The 15943-nt window shown below is 45.4% G+C and overlaps 1 protein-coding gene across 1 annotated transcript; it reads right to left on the bottom strand.

Annotated features, from left to right (window-relative positions):
• Positions 1-1899: 1899 nt before the first annotated feature.
• LOC129141459 (PRAME family member 15-like) lies at positions 1900-5778 on the bottom strand. Its single transcript, XM_054677564.1, has 3 exons — positions 5471-5778; positions 4223-4804; positions 1900-2474 (listed from the first exon to the last, which is right to left on the bottom strand). The coding sequence occupies exons 1-3, from the start codon at positions 5761-5763 to the stop codon at positions 1913-1915; spliced, it is 1437 nt and encodes a 478-aa protein (XP_054533539.1). The 5' UTR covers positions 5764-5778; the 3' UTR covers positions 1900-1912.
• Positions 5779-15943: the final 10165 nt, after the last annotated feature.

Raw genomic sequence — 15943 nt, forward strand, 5'->3', positions numbered from 1 at the left:
CATTGGATCCTTCCAGGGTCCTATAAGCTGTTGGACATCATCATCCTCATTTTACAGGGACCTGAGGCTCTTGGCTAAGATCCCTGACAGCAATACCAGCCCCTGAATCCTCAGCAGGATCCTTCACTTGGGTGCCCATTATGCAGGCTTCCTCAGCACAGGGAAGGTCACTCATCACCCACAGGCCCTTGATCGTTATCCACCCTTTGATGATGTGAGATTCCAGAACACCCTGCACTAGTCTCTTCCTTGATAGGGAGAGAGGGGAGTTGTTATGAGAAAATCTCTCATCGATCTGACATAGCTCCCTAATAAGAAGTAACTTTTTTAAATGACAGATGGAAATATTTAAAAAGTGTTACATACCTGTATAGTTTTAGTATTTTACTTAAAGGGAATGTGGCTGTCTTTACTGGCTACAACCAGTTTAATTCAAGAAGGGCTGCTAGTCATCAGGGGAAAAAGCAAGGGTTGGTGCTGCCCAGAGGCTCCAGCTAATACACAATATGGACATCCCCTTCCAGGGCAGCGGGAAGAGAGTGGCTCCTTGTGCAGTGAAGCTGACGTCCACCAACTAAGGCTTCTGGAAGCATGTGGAGACTCACAGGGAGTGGGCAGGGTCTCAGCATCTGGCTAGCGGTGAAAGACCCTGAGAAGAAGGTGCTTTCCGTGTGGATTGGCTCACTGTTCTTGCCCAGTAACGTTCCAGGCCCTTGGTGTCCACCTAGTGTGTATTAACCCACTGAACAGCCACAGAAACTAACAAGGAATTAACAGACATCTAAAGAAGTGAAGAACTGGAGGAGGCCAAGCCAAGTGTGGTGGTCCACGCCTATACTCCCTGCATTTTGGGAGGCCAAGGCAGGAGAATCACAAGCTCAGGAGTTCCAGATCAGCCTGGGCAAGACAGCGAGACCTTGTCACCACATAAAAAAACAAGCATACAGGCGAGGTGGCTCACACGCCTGTAGTCCTAGCTCCTCAGGAGGCTGAGGTGGGAGGATCACTTGAACCCAGGAAATTGAGGCTGCAGTGAGCTATGATTGTGCCACCGCACTCTAGCCTGAGTGACAGGAGACCTCTAAAAAACAAAACAAAACAAAAAAGCCTGACACAGTGGCTCACACCTGTAATCCCAGCACTTTGGTAGGCCTACTTGCGTGAATCACCCAAAGTCAGGAGTTTGAGACCAGCCTGACCAACATAGTGAGGAAACCCTGTCGCTACTAAACATACACAAATTAGCTGGGCATGGTGGTGCATGCCTGTAATCCCAGCTACTTGGGAGGCTGAGGCAGGAGAATCATTTAAACCCCAGGTGGAGGTTGCAGTCAGCTGAGATGGCACCATTGCACTCTAAACTCCATGCTGGGCAACAAGAGTGAAACTCTGTCTCAAATAAAAGAATGGGAGGAAACTGATTACAATAACCAAATTTCATTTCAATGCCTTGATTTTCTTGGGCTGCATCTTATTGATTGGACAACTCAGTCAGTGCCTTTTGTTTTTTCCATCAATAACTGAAGATTCCTGAGGCTTAAACTGGAAAACAGGTTACTTAATAATACAGGGCACCAGACAGATTCTGCTCAGTTTTCCTTTATTTCTGATTGTTTCTTTACAACCATGCATGCAAGAGTAACTCCCTCAAGTATTCTCAAGCCTCCACTCTACACATTCAGATTCCCATTTTCGACTCTACAGGACACAGGTCCCCAAAGTCCCATCGAATCCATGGCAACATTTCCCGCAAGTCCGGCCTCTGCTTGATCAGCTTTCCTTTCCCACTTTCAGAGCCCATGTGTGAAACGATGGGTTCTGTGCTCCCTATAGGATGTACCTAAGACCTAGGTTTTAGTTTCCAAGTGTCCAGAAGAAAGCGTTTGACATATCCACCAAAATAGGCAGGCGTTCAACAGCAGCATTGATCTGCCTCCAGGTCATAAAATGACCTGTTGCCACAGTCAGGGCAGTAGTCAGTACAGAACAAGATCCTCTTGGGGTGCCTTAAGTCCCTCACTCTCTTCATCAGCTCAGCCCTAAGTTGGGCAAATCTGCTCCAGCAGAGAGTACCATCAGCACCATAACTCTCCCGCGGGGCAGGATACAGCTCCAGGCATAACTTTCTGAGTATGATTGTGTGGCTCAGCAGGTTCTCCAGGGTTGCCATGCAGATGGGATTTCCACAGAAGCTGAAGGTGTTGAGCTCAAAGCAGTGGCTCAAGGCAGGCAGGATGGTGTTGACTTGGGAGTCTACGATGCCACAGTCATCTAAATCCAGGTACTCAAGGGTGGCTGCAACTTTTTCTAGGAGAATTTGGAGAGGCACAAGACTGTAATTGGTCAGTCTGATGCCATTCAGGTCCAGGGTCTTTAGTTGACTGATGCTCGGGCACTGGGATAGATGCTTCAAGTCTGATTCCAAAAGCGCACAGTTAGTTATTGCGAGGATCTTTAACGAGGTCTTCAGACAGCTGCGGAGAGAGAGCAAGAAGTTAATTCTGGGGAATCATAGGGGTGAGTGGAGGGTGGTGGGGAATGACTTCAAGGTAATGGACGGAGACCATTTTACCCAAGCCCAGGGTCATTCTGATTGTCTGATGGTCAACACTTAGGATGCAGCGTGATGAAGACCTTTGCCACTGAGGTCAATTCCACTTTAGGCCTGGCGCAGTAACTCACACCTGTAATCCCAGAACTTTGGGAGGCTGAGACAGGTGGATTCCTTGAGATCAGGAGTTTGAGACCAGCCTGCTGATCATGGCAAAACCTCCTCTCCGCCAAAAATCCAAAAATTAGCCAGGTGTTGTGGCAGGCGCCTGCAATTCCAGCTACTTGTGAAGCTGAGGCAGGATAATTGCTTGAACCCAGGAGGTAGAGGTTGCAGTGAGCAGAGATCATGTCACTACACTCCAGCCTGGGTGACAGAGCGAGACTCTGTATTTAAAAAAAAAAAAAGAGAAAAATAATTCCATTTGAGGCTGAGTCATTTCACCATCATTTATAGGAATGGATCAAGTTCTCAGAATCCCTGAAGCTCCCTTTCCTCATCTGTCAGGCAGAAAACCACATCCCTGGGCTACAGGAGCCCAGTGGAGATTCAGGCATAAAGGACAAACCCAGACAGGATCCTGCAACATCAGCTGGGGTGGGCAGGCTGCAGGCGTCCCTGACACGCCTGTATCATCAGCAAACCATCTATCACTTTCACCATTCTTTGTGCCTGCTCCCTGACCCTCTGTTTCAGAATCATGCATTTCCTAGGTAATTAATTTACCTGGAGCTCAAAAGAAACTTTTACAACAGGGAATTAGAGATGGGATCATTCATGTTCACCAAACTGTGGGGCACAAAGCTGATTTTCTGACATGTGCAGGTTTGCTGAGCATTCCCCTCTTCAGTGCCCACTTCACTTCCCTACTTCACATCATCTTCTTAAAAATTATCTTGTTGGCTGGGCGTGGTACCTCTCGCCTATAATCCCAGCACTTTGGGAGTCCAAGGTGGGTGAATCACCTGAAGTCAGGAGTTGGAGAATAACCTGGCCAACATGGTGAAACCCTGTCTCTACTTAAAATATAAAAATTAGCCAGGTGTGGTGGCCCACGCCTGTAATCCCAGGTACTCAGGAAGCTGAGGCAGGAGAATCGCCTGAACCTGGGAGGCAGAAGTTGCTGCGAGCTGAGATGTCACAACTGCACTCTAGCCTGGACAATCAAAGTGAAAATCCATCTCAGAAAAAAAAAGTTATCTTGTTTGTTTTTACTTTTATTTATTCATTTCTGACAGGGGTCTTGGTATGTTACCCAGACTGGTCTTAAACTCCTAGGCTCAAGCTATCCTCTTGCCTCAGACTCCCAAAGTGATAGGATTACAGGCATGAGCCACCGCCCCTGGCCTATTTTTCATCATCTTCACTTAGACACACGTCCTCAGGAAGAATTCAGAAAGGCACCCTCACTAGATCTGAACCCCCCAGTAGCTAGCTTCCTAGCATGGCAGCCTCTCTATAGCATCTCCCCTAGCTGATCCCTCTGCCTCTATTGGGAGGGTTGCGTGATACCCATTTCAGGACAGGGCCGCCAACAGGACAATGCATGGACATTCTAGTGTCCCCTTCACTGTTACATCCTCATAGGCTGGCTCACAGTAGAGGCCCACTAGTGTTTAGTGTAACAGGCTCTGCTGTGGTCTGCAGACAAAGCTCATCACCCTCCCTCACCTGAGCAGCTGGTCCAGGTGGCCTTCGAGGAAAGAAACAGAGTTCATATAAAGCTTTTGGAGGCAGCGCAGCTTGAGGAACTGAGTGGTGAACTGGGTAACAATCTCCTTCTTCTGCTCTGGGGAAACATAGCGAGAGACATCCATGTGGGAGAGAACGAGCTTCTGAAGATTCCTCATGTGGCCCAGGTATGGGGTAAACTGTGTCAGGATGGGCAGTATCCACTTGCAATTCACTTCCACCTCCTGGATACAGTCTAGTTTCACCATTTTCAGGATGCTTCTGATATTGTGGAAGGGCATTCCCAAAATTTTCAGCTTCTTACAGCACAGGTGTAGTAAATCTTTCCTCTGCTTGACCCATAGAAGGAGGTAGGTGAGGTATTCATCCAGAGTCCTGTTCTTGAGCCAAAGTTCTATGAATACAGTCAAGGGCTGCTGTCCTCTCATCCATGGACAGTCCTGCACTGTTTTTTTGTTCCTCTTGGCATTGAGGAAGCACCCGTGGGCCATAGCTTCAGACCAAACCATCCAGAAGTTCTCACAGACATCCTGTAAATCCAGCACTTGAAGTTTCCATCTCCTGTGGGAAAATAGAGGTGAGACTGAGAATTTCAGAACTCATTTCTGAACTTTAACTCCACATCCTGGATAGCAGCTCCTCCCCTCCCTGCTTCTTGTCCCTCTCTCTGACTTTTCTTCACCCTGTTTTCCCCTTGGATCCTGCCCACTTCCACATTTTTTTTTTTTTTTTTGAGACCAAGTCTCCCTCTGTCACCCAGGCTGGAGTGCAGTGGTGTGAGGTCACCTCACTGCAACCTCTGCTTCCCGGGTTCAAATGATTCTCCTGCCTCAACCTCACAAGTAGCTGGGATTACAGGAACCCACCACCATGCCCAGCTAATTTTAGTATTTTTAGTAGAGTTGGGGTTTGCCATGTTGGACAGGCTGGCCTCCAACTCTTGACCTCAGCCTCCCAATGTGCTGGGATTACATTGTGAGCCACCGTGCCTGGCCCAGTTCTCAATTTTCATGGTGCCTTTCAGTGCCATTAGAGGAGAGGTTCCTGTTACCTCCATGGACCTTGCATGGTGAGCAGTGCTTTCCCTGAGGAGTTGGTGAATGACCAAGTCCTCTCAGCTTCCTCACCACCACCATCCCCTCTTGGGCCTCCTCACTTCTCATGACCCAGCTGTTCCTTCTGTTGGACACCTGGGCCCTCCCCACCAGCCCACCTGGGCCACCTCACCTGGGATGAACCCCTTGGTTAAGCAGTGCATCAAGCCCATCCAGCACAGCTTGGAATGCCTCCAGACAAGGCATCTTTATCAGAGGCCTCAGAGGGAGGCGGCGGAAGGGCCAGGCCTGCACCATCAGCTTCAGGGCCTCACAGCGTCTCCTGCTGAAGGCCTCCATGAACAGTGGGGGGAAAAGTTCCATGGGCAGCTCCTGCAGGGTGGAGATGGCCAAGGCTTGGTCCTTCAGCAGGCTCCGCCCCGCAAGCTCCAGGAGTCTGGGTGGAGTCCGGATGCTCATCTTCATGAATCTGCAGGGAAAACTTCCAGAGGACAAACCCAGAGAAAAGGCATCACTCTCAGGACAAGCCCATGCAATCTCATCTTCTCCTATGGCAAAAGTCACTGCTCTGGCAATGGTGAAAGAGCCCTCAGTTTACTCCAATTCTACTCTGTACTCAGTGGCCATTAAGCCAGCATTCTGCCTCTGCTGCATCAGCATGAGCGTCTCCCAAGCAGTGAGGAAGCAGGGCCACCACTAGCCCTTCCTTTCTATACAGTGTTCCATCCAGTGACTAGTGAGTGTGGAGGAACCTGAAAGCGAACCCCTCCTACCATTGGGGGAAATTACTAATTACTCAAGGTTCTAAAACAATGGGAATGGGAGTGTCACAAGCCTACATGCCCACATTTTCAGTTCCTACAAATAAGCTTGTTGGGAACATTCATGGAGCATCCCTAGAATAGGTTCTATTTGTTTTCTTTTCATTATTTAAGCTTGCTTTCTCTTTCTCTCTCTTTCTTCTTTCCTTCTTTCCCTCTCTCCCTCCCTTCTTTCTTTCTTGTCTTCTTTCCCTGCCTCCCTTCTCTCATTCTCTCTCTCTTTCTCTCTCTCCCTCTCTCACTCTCTTTCTGACAGGGTCTTGCTCTGTCACCCAGCCTGGAGTGTAGTGGTGGGATCTCAGCTCAGTGCAGCCTTGACTTCCCAGCTCAAAGGATTCTTCCTCCTCAGCCTCTCAAGTAGCTGGGACCACAGTTATGCATCACCACACCCAGCTCATCTTTTATTTTTTGACTTTTTGTAAAGACAGTGGATTTCGCTATGTTGTCCAAGCTGGTCTTGAACTCCTAGTCTCAAGCAATCCACCCCCCTTGGCCTCCCAACATACTGGGATTATAGGTGTGAGCCTCCGCCCCAGCCTTATTATTGAAAATTTCAGTGAGAAGCTTTGAAAGCTATGTGACACTGTTATGCATCACTCCCAAGATAGACGTTTCCAATGCACACCTCTTACACATATTCAAACTGAACCACTTTGGCAGGGTGCAGTGACTCACACCTGTAATCTGAGCATTTTGTGAGGCCAAGGCAGGTGGATCATCTGAGATCAGGAGTTCAAGATGAGCCTGGCCAACATGGTAAAACCCTGCCTCTACTAAGACAGCAAAAATTAGCCAGGTGCAGTGGTTTGCACCTGTAGTCCAAGCTACTAGGGAGGCTGAGGTTGGAGGATCGCTTGAACCCAAGAGGCAGAAGTTGCAGTGAGCTGACATTATACCACTCCACTCCAGCCTGGGAAATAGGCTAGATTGAACAGAGAGACAGAGAGAGCTACATTTGACTAGACTTCTTAATCTCTACCCAGTTAATCCTGATTGGATTTTTGGCTTTCTTAAAGATCACTGATTGAATTAATATTCATCCATCAAAATGAAACATTTAGGGATAGGGTGAAAGTCCAAGAATCATTCACTGATTCCCTTCACAAACGTGGAGTTTTACTAATATGTGTCCTTCAAAGTCCTGAGTGTGAGATAGGGAAGGGTTGAATCTCTTCCTGATATTGGACACAAAGAAAGCAAACTTGAAAGTATCTTTGTTGAGGGATCCTTGGCCACATCAAATTTATCAAAATATTTCAGAGTTAAAACAGTTTTCAAAGACAGAGATGACAGTCCCTAAGAAAACACAATAGAAATCTTCATATATCCAATAATCACCTGGGTGGCATAAATTTTTTGGTGTTGAAGGAGCTGAATCTCACTTCAACGGCCAGGCTAGAGTGGAGTGGTGTCATCTCGGCTCACGGTTACCTCGGCCTCCAAGATTCAAGCAATTCTCATGCTTCAGCCTTCCACGTAGCTGGGACTACAGGCATGCACCCCCCACAGCCACGTCTCCATTCAGGGGGAAGAATTACAGTGAGGACGTGATTGGTTTAAAATTAAGGTCATAGATCCTTTTTGGTTAAGATATTGTTTCTGTTTTATGGACAGGGTGTCTCTCTTTTGCCCAGGCTGGAGTACAGCAGTGGTGTGAGCATGGCTCACTGCAGCCTCAATCTTCTGGGCTCCAGTGATTCTCCCACACCAGCCACCCAAATAGCTGGGACTACAGATGCATGTCACCATGCTCGGCTAATTAAAAAAAAAAAAAAGTAGAGGCCAAGCTCCAGTGACTCACAGCTGTAATCCCAGCACTTTGGGAGGCCAAGGCAGGTGGATAACTTCAGGTCAGGTGTTCGAGACCAACCTGGCCAGCGTGGTGAAACCCCACCTCTACTAAAAATACAAAACTTAGCCAGGCATGATTTCAGATGTCTGTGACACCAGCTTCTGTGGATGGAGACTGAGGCATGAGAATTGCTTGAACCCGGGAGGTAAAGGTTGCAGTGAGTTGAGATCGTGCCACTGCGCTCCAGTCTGGGCAACACAGTGAGACTCCATCCCCACCCTCAAAAAAAAAAAAAACACTGTGTAGAGGAGGGTTTTTGTCATGTTGCCCAGGTTGGTCTCAAACCCCTGGGCTGAAATGATCCTCCCACTTTGGCCTCCAAAATTGTTGGGGTTAAAGGCGTGAGTCACTACTCCCTTCAAGAATTTTGAAATGACCTAAACCAAAGCACAATCAACTTTTTTGAAATAAAGACAGAACTGCATTTAGAGGAAAACATTCAAAGCCTCAAATTGTTCATATGAAAAAAAAAAAAGGACAGGATATAGCTCTGTGCCATCGTTGGCTGCACTGTCACCATGCCAGACCGACTGACTCTAGGTCAGATGGGAGTGTCCTTACAGAAATTAGTGACTTACCAGATCTGGATGTAGTCTAGAAGGTGCTCAGACCTCAGGAAGAACCAGGCAGGAACTCCAGGCTTGAAGACTTTGGGTCTCTCCTGTGGGTCGTTAGAAGCTTTTATTGACCTTTCTAATCACAACTCCCACCCACGCCCCTCCACGTATCCGCTGCTAGCTTCCAATCAGAAAATGATATCTGATTGCATTTGTCAAGCTCCACCCAGTTAATCCTGATTGGGTTTTTGGCTCTCCCCAGATTACCGGATTGAATCAGATGTCCATTCATATGACATATCTATATTCGCTTCATGAAGCAAGAAATTGACAGTGTTAGGGATAGGGTAGAAGTCAAGAATACATTCATTCAAGGCCAGACGAAGTGGCTCACACCTGTAATCCCAGCACTCTGGGAGGCAGAGGCAGGTGGATTATCTGAGGTCAGGAGTTTGAGACCAGCCTGGCCAACATGGTAAAACCTTACCTCTACTAAAATTACAAAAATTAGCCAGGTGTGGTGGTCTGCGCCTATAGTCCAAGCTACTAGGGAGGCTGAGGCAGGAGGATCGCTTGAACCCAGGAGGCAGAGGTTGCAGTGAGCTGACAATACACCACTGAACTCCAGCCGGGAAAATACGCTAGATTCAAAAAAAAAAAAAAAAAAAAAGAAAAGAAAAAAAGAAAAAGAAAAAGAAAAAAGAGAGAAAGAGAACTACATTTGATTCGTCTTCTTCCCAGTTAATCCTGATTGGATTTTTGGGTTTCTTCCAGATTTACTGATGGAATTAGATATTCATCCATCAAAGTGAAAGATTTAGGGTTAGGGTGAAAGTCCAGGACTCCTTCACTGATTCCCTCCACAAACATGGAGTTTTACTAATATGTGTCCTTCACAGTCCTGAGTGTGAGATAGGGAAGGGTTGAATCTCTTCCTGATATTAGACAGAAAGAAAAAACTTGAAAGTATCTTTGTTGTGGGATCCTTGGCCACGTCAAATTTATCAAAATATTTCAGAGTTAAAACAGTTTTCAAAGACAGAGATGACAGTCCCTAAGAAAACACAGTAGAAATCTTCCTGTATCTAATGATCACCTGGGTGGTATCATCTAATATTTTTTGGTGTGGGTGAAGCTAAGTCTCACTTTGTCGCCCAGGCTGGAGTACTGCGGTGCCATCTCAGCTCACTGTAACCTCCACCTCTGAGATTCAAGCAGTTCTCATGCTTCAGCCTTCCACGTAGCTGGGATTACAGGCATGCACCCCCACACCCATGTCTCCATTTGGGTGAAAGAGGATGTGATTGGTTTAAAATTAAGGTCAAAGATCTTTTTGATTGATTTTGTTTTTGTTTTTTGGACAGGGTCTCTCTCTTTTGCCCAGGATGGAGTACAGCAGTGGTGTGAGCATGGCTCACTGCAGCCTCAATCTTCTGGGCTCAAGTGATTCTCCCACACCAGCCACCCAAATAGCTGGGACTACAGATGCATGTCACCATGCTCGGCTAATTAAAAAAAAAAGTAGAGGCCAAGCACCTGTGACTCACAGCTGTAATCCCAGCACTTTGGGAGGCCAAGGCAGGTGGATCACTTGAGGTCAGGTGTTTGAGACCAACCTGGTCAGCGTGGTGAAACCCCACCTCTACTAAAAATACAAAACTTAGCCAGGCATGGTTTCAGATGTCTGTGACACCAGCTTCTGAGAATGGAGACTGAGGCATGAGAATTGCTTGAACCCGGGAAGTAAAGGTTGCAGTGAGTTGAGATCGTGCCACTGCACTCCAGTCTGGGCAACACAGTGAGACTCCATCCCCACCCTCAAAAAAAAAAAAAAAAAGTTGTGTAGAGGAGGGTTTTTGTCATGTTGCCCAGGTTGGTCTCAAACCCCTGGGCTGAAATGATCCTCCCATTTTGGCCTCCAAAAGTGTTGGGCTTAAAGGCGTGAGTCACTGCTTCCTTCAAGAATTTTGAAATGACCTAAACCAAAGCACAATCAACTTTTTTGAAATAAAGACAGAACTGCATTTAGAGGAAAGAATTCAAAGCTTCAAATTGTTCATATATATATAAAAAAAGGACAGGATATAGCTCTGTGCCATCGTTGGCTGCACTGTCACCATCCCAGACCGACTGACTGTAGGTCAGATGGGAGTGTCCTTACAGAAATTAGTGACTTTCCAGATCTGGATGTAGTTTAGAAGGTGCTCAGACCTCAGGAAGAACCAGGCAGGAACTCCAGGCTTGAAGACTTTGGGTCTCTCCTGTGGGTCTTTAGAAGCTTTTATTGACCTTTCTAATCACAACTCCCACCCACGCCCCTCCACGTATCCGCTGCTAGCTTCCAATCAAAAAGTGATATCTGATTGCATTTGTGAAGCTCCACCCAGTTAATCCTGATTGGGTTTTTGGCTCTCCCCAGATTAATGGATTGAGTCAGATATCCATTCACATCACATATCTATATTCAGTTCGTGAAGCAAGAAATTGACAGTGTTAGGGATAGGGTAGAAGTCAAGAATACATTCATTCAAGGGTGGGCGAGGTGGCTCATACCGGTAATTCCAGCACTTTGGAAGGACAAGGTGAGTAAATCACCTGATGTCAGGGGTTCAAGAGGAGCCAGGTCAAAAAGGTGAAACCCCGTCTCTACAAAAATACAAAAATACAAAAATTAGCTGGGCATGATGGCAGGCGCCTGAAACCCAGCTACTTGGGAGGCTGAGGCAGGAGAATTGCTTGAACAAAGGAGGCAATGGTTGCAGTGAGCCAGAATTGTGCCACTGCACTCAAGTCTGGGTGACAGAGGGACATTCTGTCAAAAAATAAAAAAATCTTTCATTCATGAACTCCACAAACACTGATGGTATTTTACTAATATGTGAACTTCATAGTCTTGAGTGTGAGGCAGGGAAGGATTTGATCTGTTTACGACATTAGACAGAAAAATAAAATCTGAAAGTAGTGTTGTTAGGAGATCCTTGGCCACATCAAAATATAAAAATGCTTTATACTTTAAAAAGCTTTATAAAAACAGAGGAGTCATCCCTACGAAATCAGAATGAAAATCTCAATGTATTGAATGGTCTTCGGGATTTTGTATAACCTAAGGTAGCAGATTACATGCTTGTTCTGGTGGAGGAGAGGTGCCACTGAGGGCGTGAGTGGTCTCAGGGCTTAGGTTAAGGCTTCTTTGGAAGAAATTGAAACCACATCGGTAAACTTTATAAATTTAATCAGTGAAGAAGGGAGGGAGAGAAACAAAAATAACCAAGCTTGCAACACATTCAGCATTCATCAGGACGTCTTCTTGCTCTCTGACCTGGTTCCTCATGGTTGCTGGCAGCCTACTGTTCCAAAATCATATAGACCTTAGATTACGGTTCCCCTTAACTTCCCTGCAGACAATGATTCAAGCATTGCAAAACATTAACTTTTTCATTTGAGATATTCTTTCAGGTTCTGCATGTCAGTGAAACTACTGATGCCAGCTGATCTGAAGGGCCCTGCGATGCACCAACTCACCAAAGAATGCAGTTTCTACATCCTGTTGACTTCTTCCCTCTTACCGCTACCCCAACTTTCCGGCCCCTTGCTATCCAGCATCCACTGGAAACCCTCAGTACTCCTTGGGGAGATGAATTTGAGGATCTCCTCCTAGCTTCTCATTCAGCCACCTTGTGATCATTAAACTCTCTGCTGCAAACCCTGCAGTCTCAGAATATTGCTAAGCTACTGTGCAGCAGGCATAGGAACCTGATGGTTCTGTAATAAAGTCATGTGAAAATTACAAATGGGAAGTGAGGGTGGAGCTGGTCAGGGTTGAGCTGTTTTTTTAATGGGAACCTGGGAGTGAACCAAGACTTGCTGAACATGTTGGGGGTTATTGAGTGGGTGTAAGAGGAATCTATCTAACATTGCACTGATGCCCTTTTGGTTTTAATCCTTATGACCAAGTATGAGTCTTTCAAAACAATTTGTATAATCCTCCTTATTTTTCCTTTCAAAACCTTCAACTTCCTTTATCTCCCGAAATAATCTCACATCTATTCCCATTTCTTTGCTTACTTAATAATAAACATTTTTTTTTTACAGAGTCTTCTTCTCTGTTAAGTAGACCATATATGTTGTTGCCACACAAGATTCGCAACCTGGTTCTATGGACAGAAAGGGTCAAAAGGATCCCATTCCTCAACAGCTGGGGGTGATGTAAAGGTCATGGTTATTCTTTGTCATATCTGCACCTGCATATTGCCAGTGAAAACTTGCAGGTCACATTGGGCAGGTTTCCCAGTTCACCACCTGTGGAAGGTCTTTTGCTTGGCTTACATCCTGTCCCTGAGTAAAGAGTCTGATCGTGACTTCATGAGTGCTTCAAACTCTACAAGTATTGATGAAGGCTTCCACCCACTGACAGTGAGAAGGCACTGATTTGATGCTGATCATGAAGTTTTGCTGGTTGTCTTGCAAGGAATATGTTTTATTCTTTTATCTTGTCATCTAAAGCCAATGATTGTAACCTCTGTATTGTCCCTTCCAATGGAAAAAACAAAAACAAAAACTCAACTCTATTTGAGCCTTGTCAGGTCAATAAAACAAAAGAAAATTTAAAAAAATAATTGATAGGAGGAGTCCCATTCCCAGCCCGGGCAATAGAGTGAGACTCCATCTCAAAAGGAAAAAACAAAGGCCGGGCACGGTGGTGGCTCACACCTGTAATCCCAGCACTTCAGGAGGCCAAGGCAGGTAGATCACGATGCCAAAAAATTGAGACCATCCTAGCCAACATGGTGAAACCCTGTCTCTGCTAAAAATACAAAAATTAGCTGAGCATGTTGGCACCCACCCATAATCCTAGCTACTCAAGAGACTGAGGCAGGAGAGTCGCTTGAACTCAGGAGGAGGAGGTTGCAGTCAGCCCAGATTTCACCACTGCTCTCCAACTTGGTGACAGAGTGAGACTCCGTCTGAAAACGAACAAACACAAACGAACAAACAAACAAAGAAAAAAGCTGGAAAAATAAATTCTGAAAGAATTTCTATCTCTATGGATTCATCTTCAGAACTGATAGCATTTCCTGCTTGGCATTTTTTGCCTACATTTTTGGCATAAGATCTATCAACAAGAAGTATGAACCCAGGTTTGTGTAATGGAATATCTTAAACATCAATAGGAGGAGTCAATAGTTCTGATGCCACACACACAGGTATGGTCTTCTCCATCATCAGGAAATGGTAACCAAGTGGTAGAGTTTTCCAGAGTGTAGCATTTGAAATGGAGATTTGAAGGTGACAAGGAAAGGATTTTGTAGGACATTAGTGTACAAGTTGAGCAATGTTGGTTCCTGTCACAATATTTTTATTGATTTATTTATTTTATTCATTTATTTTTTGAGATGGAGTCTCGCTCCGTCACCAGGCTGGAATGCAGTGGCACGATCTCAGCTCACTTTGACCTCTGCCTCCCCGGTTCAAGCAATTTTCCTGCCTCAGCCTCCTAAATAGCCGGGACTACAGGTGCATGCCACTACACCTGGCTAATTTTTTGTATTTTTAGTAAAGATGGGGTTTCACCATGTTAACTAGGATGGACTCAATCTCCTGACTTCGTGGTCTGCCCGCCTCGGCCTCCCAAAGTGCTGGGATTACCGGCCTCAGCCACCATGCCTGGTCTTTTCACATCAAAATTTAAGAGGTATTCAATTGCATATGAAACTTGTAGGCAAAGTTTATTTCTTTTTTCTTTAAAGCATTAATTAATTTATTTATTTATAATGTATTTATTTATTAATTTTTTTTTGAGATGGAGTTTCACTCTTGTTTTCCAGGCTGGAGTGCAATGGTGCGATCTCGGCTCACTGCAACCTCTGCCTCCCGGTTCAAGTGATTCTCCTGCCTCAGTCTCCCAGTTAGCTGGAATTACAGGCACAGGCCACCACACACAGCTAGTTTTTGTATTTTTAGTAGAGACAGAGTTTCACCATGTTGCCCAGGCTGGTCTGGAACTCCTGACTACAGGTGATGCACCCACCTCGGCCTCTGAAAGTGCTGAGATTACAGGCATGAACCACCGTGCCCGGCCTAGACTCATCACTTTTAATACTTTCTACATCACATGAAGAAGAAGAGCAGAAACACTTGAGTACTTCATGAAGATCAAGGTTGGTATGAGTTTGGATTCCAATATGATCAATTTCTGCTTTTAGGGAAACAAGCAGTTCAGGTTAAGGAAGGTCAGGAAACTCTAGGGTTTTCTCTCCCTCCAAAGAAAGCTTTACGCATCACCTTAACAGAGAAAGCAAATCTCATCCCCATGTTGTCACTTAATAAAAAGCCACACTTTCCTAAAAATGGTCCAAATGTCATTTGGACTGCTTCAAACACAGGAATTTTCTGAACTTCATGTGAAACCCCTCCTCAGAAATATTTTCCTTTCTCCAAGGGATTTGCTGATATATTGGCTGTAAACTGGATATGGCAGCCCTGGTTTCCACCAATACTGTACCTAAGTCTGCAATGATCTTAATCTCAGCTTCTCCATTTTTATTTAAAGCTATTATAGAAAACAATTTACCAGAGAGTTATTTTAAATTCCATCAATATGGAGGCATCAGAAATGTCCTCTAGCCAGATGTGGTGGCTCATGCCTGTAATCCCAGCACTTTGGGAGGCTGAGGTGGGGGAATAACCTGAGGTTGGGAGTTGGAGACCAGCCTAACCAACGTGGAGAAACCCTGTCTCTACTAAAAATACAAAATTAGCCAGCTGTGGTGGTGCATGAATGTAATCCCAGCTACTTGGGAGGCTGAGGTAGGAGAATCACTTGAACTCGGGAGGTGGAGGCTGCAGTGAGCTGAGATCCCACCATTGCACTCCAGCCTGGGCAACAATAGTGAAACTCTACCTCAAAAAAAAAAAAAAAAAGGCAGAAAAGTAAAGAAAAACAAAAAAGAAATGTCCTCTAATGTGAACAACCTCTGGGACAAAAGCCTTCTGTCCAATAGACACCTGGTGCATAGGTGGACAATTTTCATTCCAATGGCCTGTTTCAAAGGTGGCAGGCAACTCTAGCAGGGTTTCTGTGTTTACACCAAACTGGATTTGAGTTTTAATAGTAAGGGGAGCTCCCCCATAAAAAACCAACAGAAAATAATGGATGCTATGAAGAATATGGAGAAATGAGAACCCTGGTACAACATTGGTAGTTATGTAAATTAGTACAGCTACTATGGAAAGCAGTATGGAGTTTCCTCCAAAAAATAAAAATAGGATTACCATATAAACCATAAATCCCACTGCTGGATATATATCCAGAAAAAAAAAAGAAATATATCCAGGAGATATCTACACTACCATGTTGGTCAGGCTGGTCTCGAACTCCTGACCTCAAGTAATCCACCTGCCTCAGCCTCCCAAAA

This window comes from Pan troglodytes, chromosome 1 (assembly GCF_028858775.2).
Source record: "Pan troglodytes isolate AG18354 chromosome 1, NHGRI_mPanTro3-v2.0_pri, whole genome shotgun sequence".
In the NCBI taxonomy this organism is placed as follows: Eukaryota; Metazoa; Chordata; class Mammalia; order Primates; family Hominidae; genus Pan; species Pan troglodytes.

Bases quoted from the DNA above. Each gene is read 5' to 3' on its own strand.
- LOC129141459 (XM_054677564.1), bottom strand. From the start codon at position 5,763: ATGAAGATGAGCATCCGGACTCCACCCAGACTCCTGGAGCTTGCGGGG. The intron at 4,805-5,470 runs GTGAGGTGGCCC...ATTTTCCCACAG, and splicing joins AACCAAGGGGTTCATCCCAG to GAGATGGAAACTTCAAGTGC. The intron at 2,475-4,222 runs GTGAGGGAGGGT...CTCTCTCCGCAG, and splicing joins CACCTGGACCAGCTGCTCAG to CTGTCTGAAGACCTCGTTAA.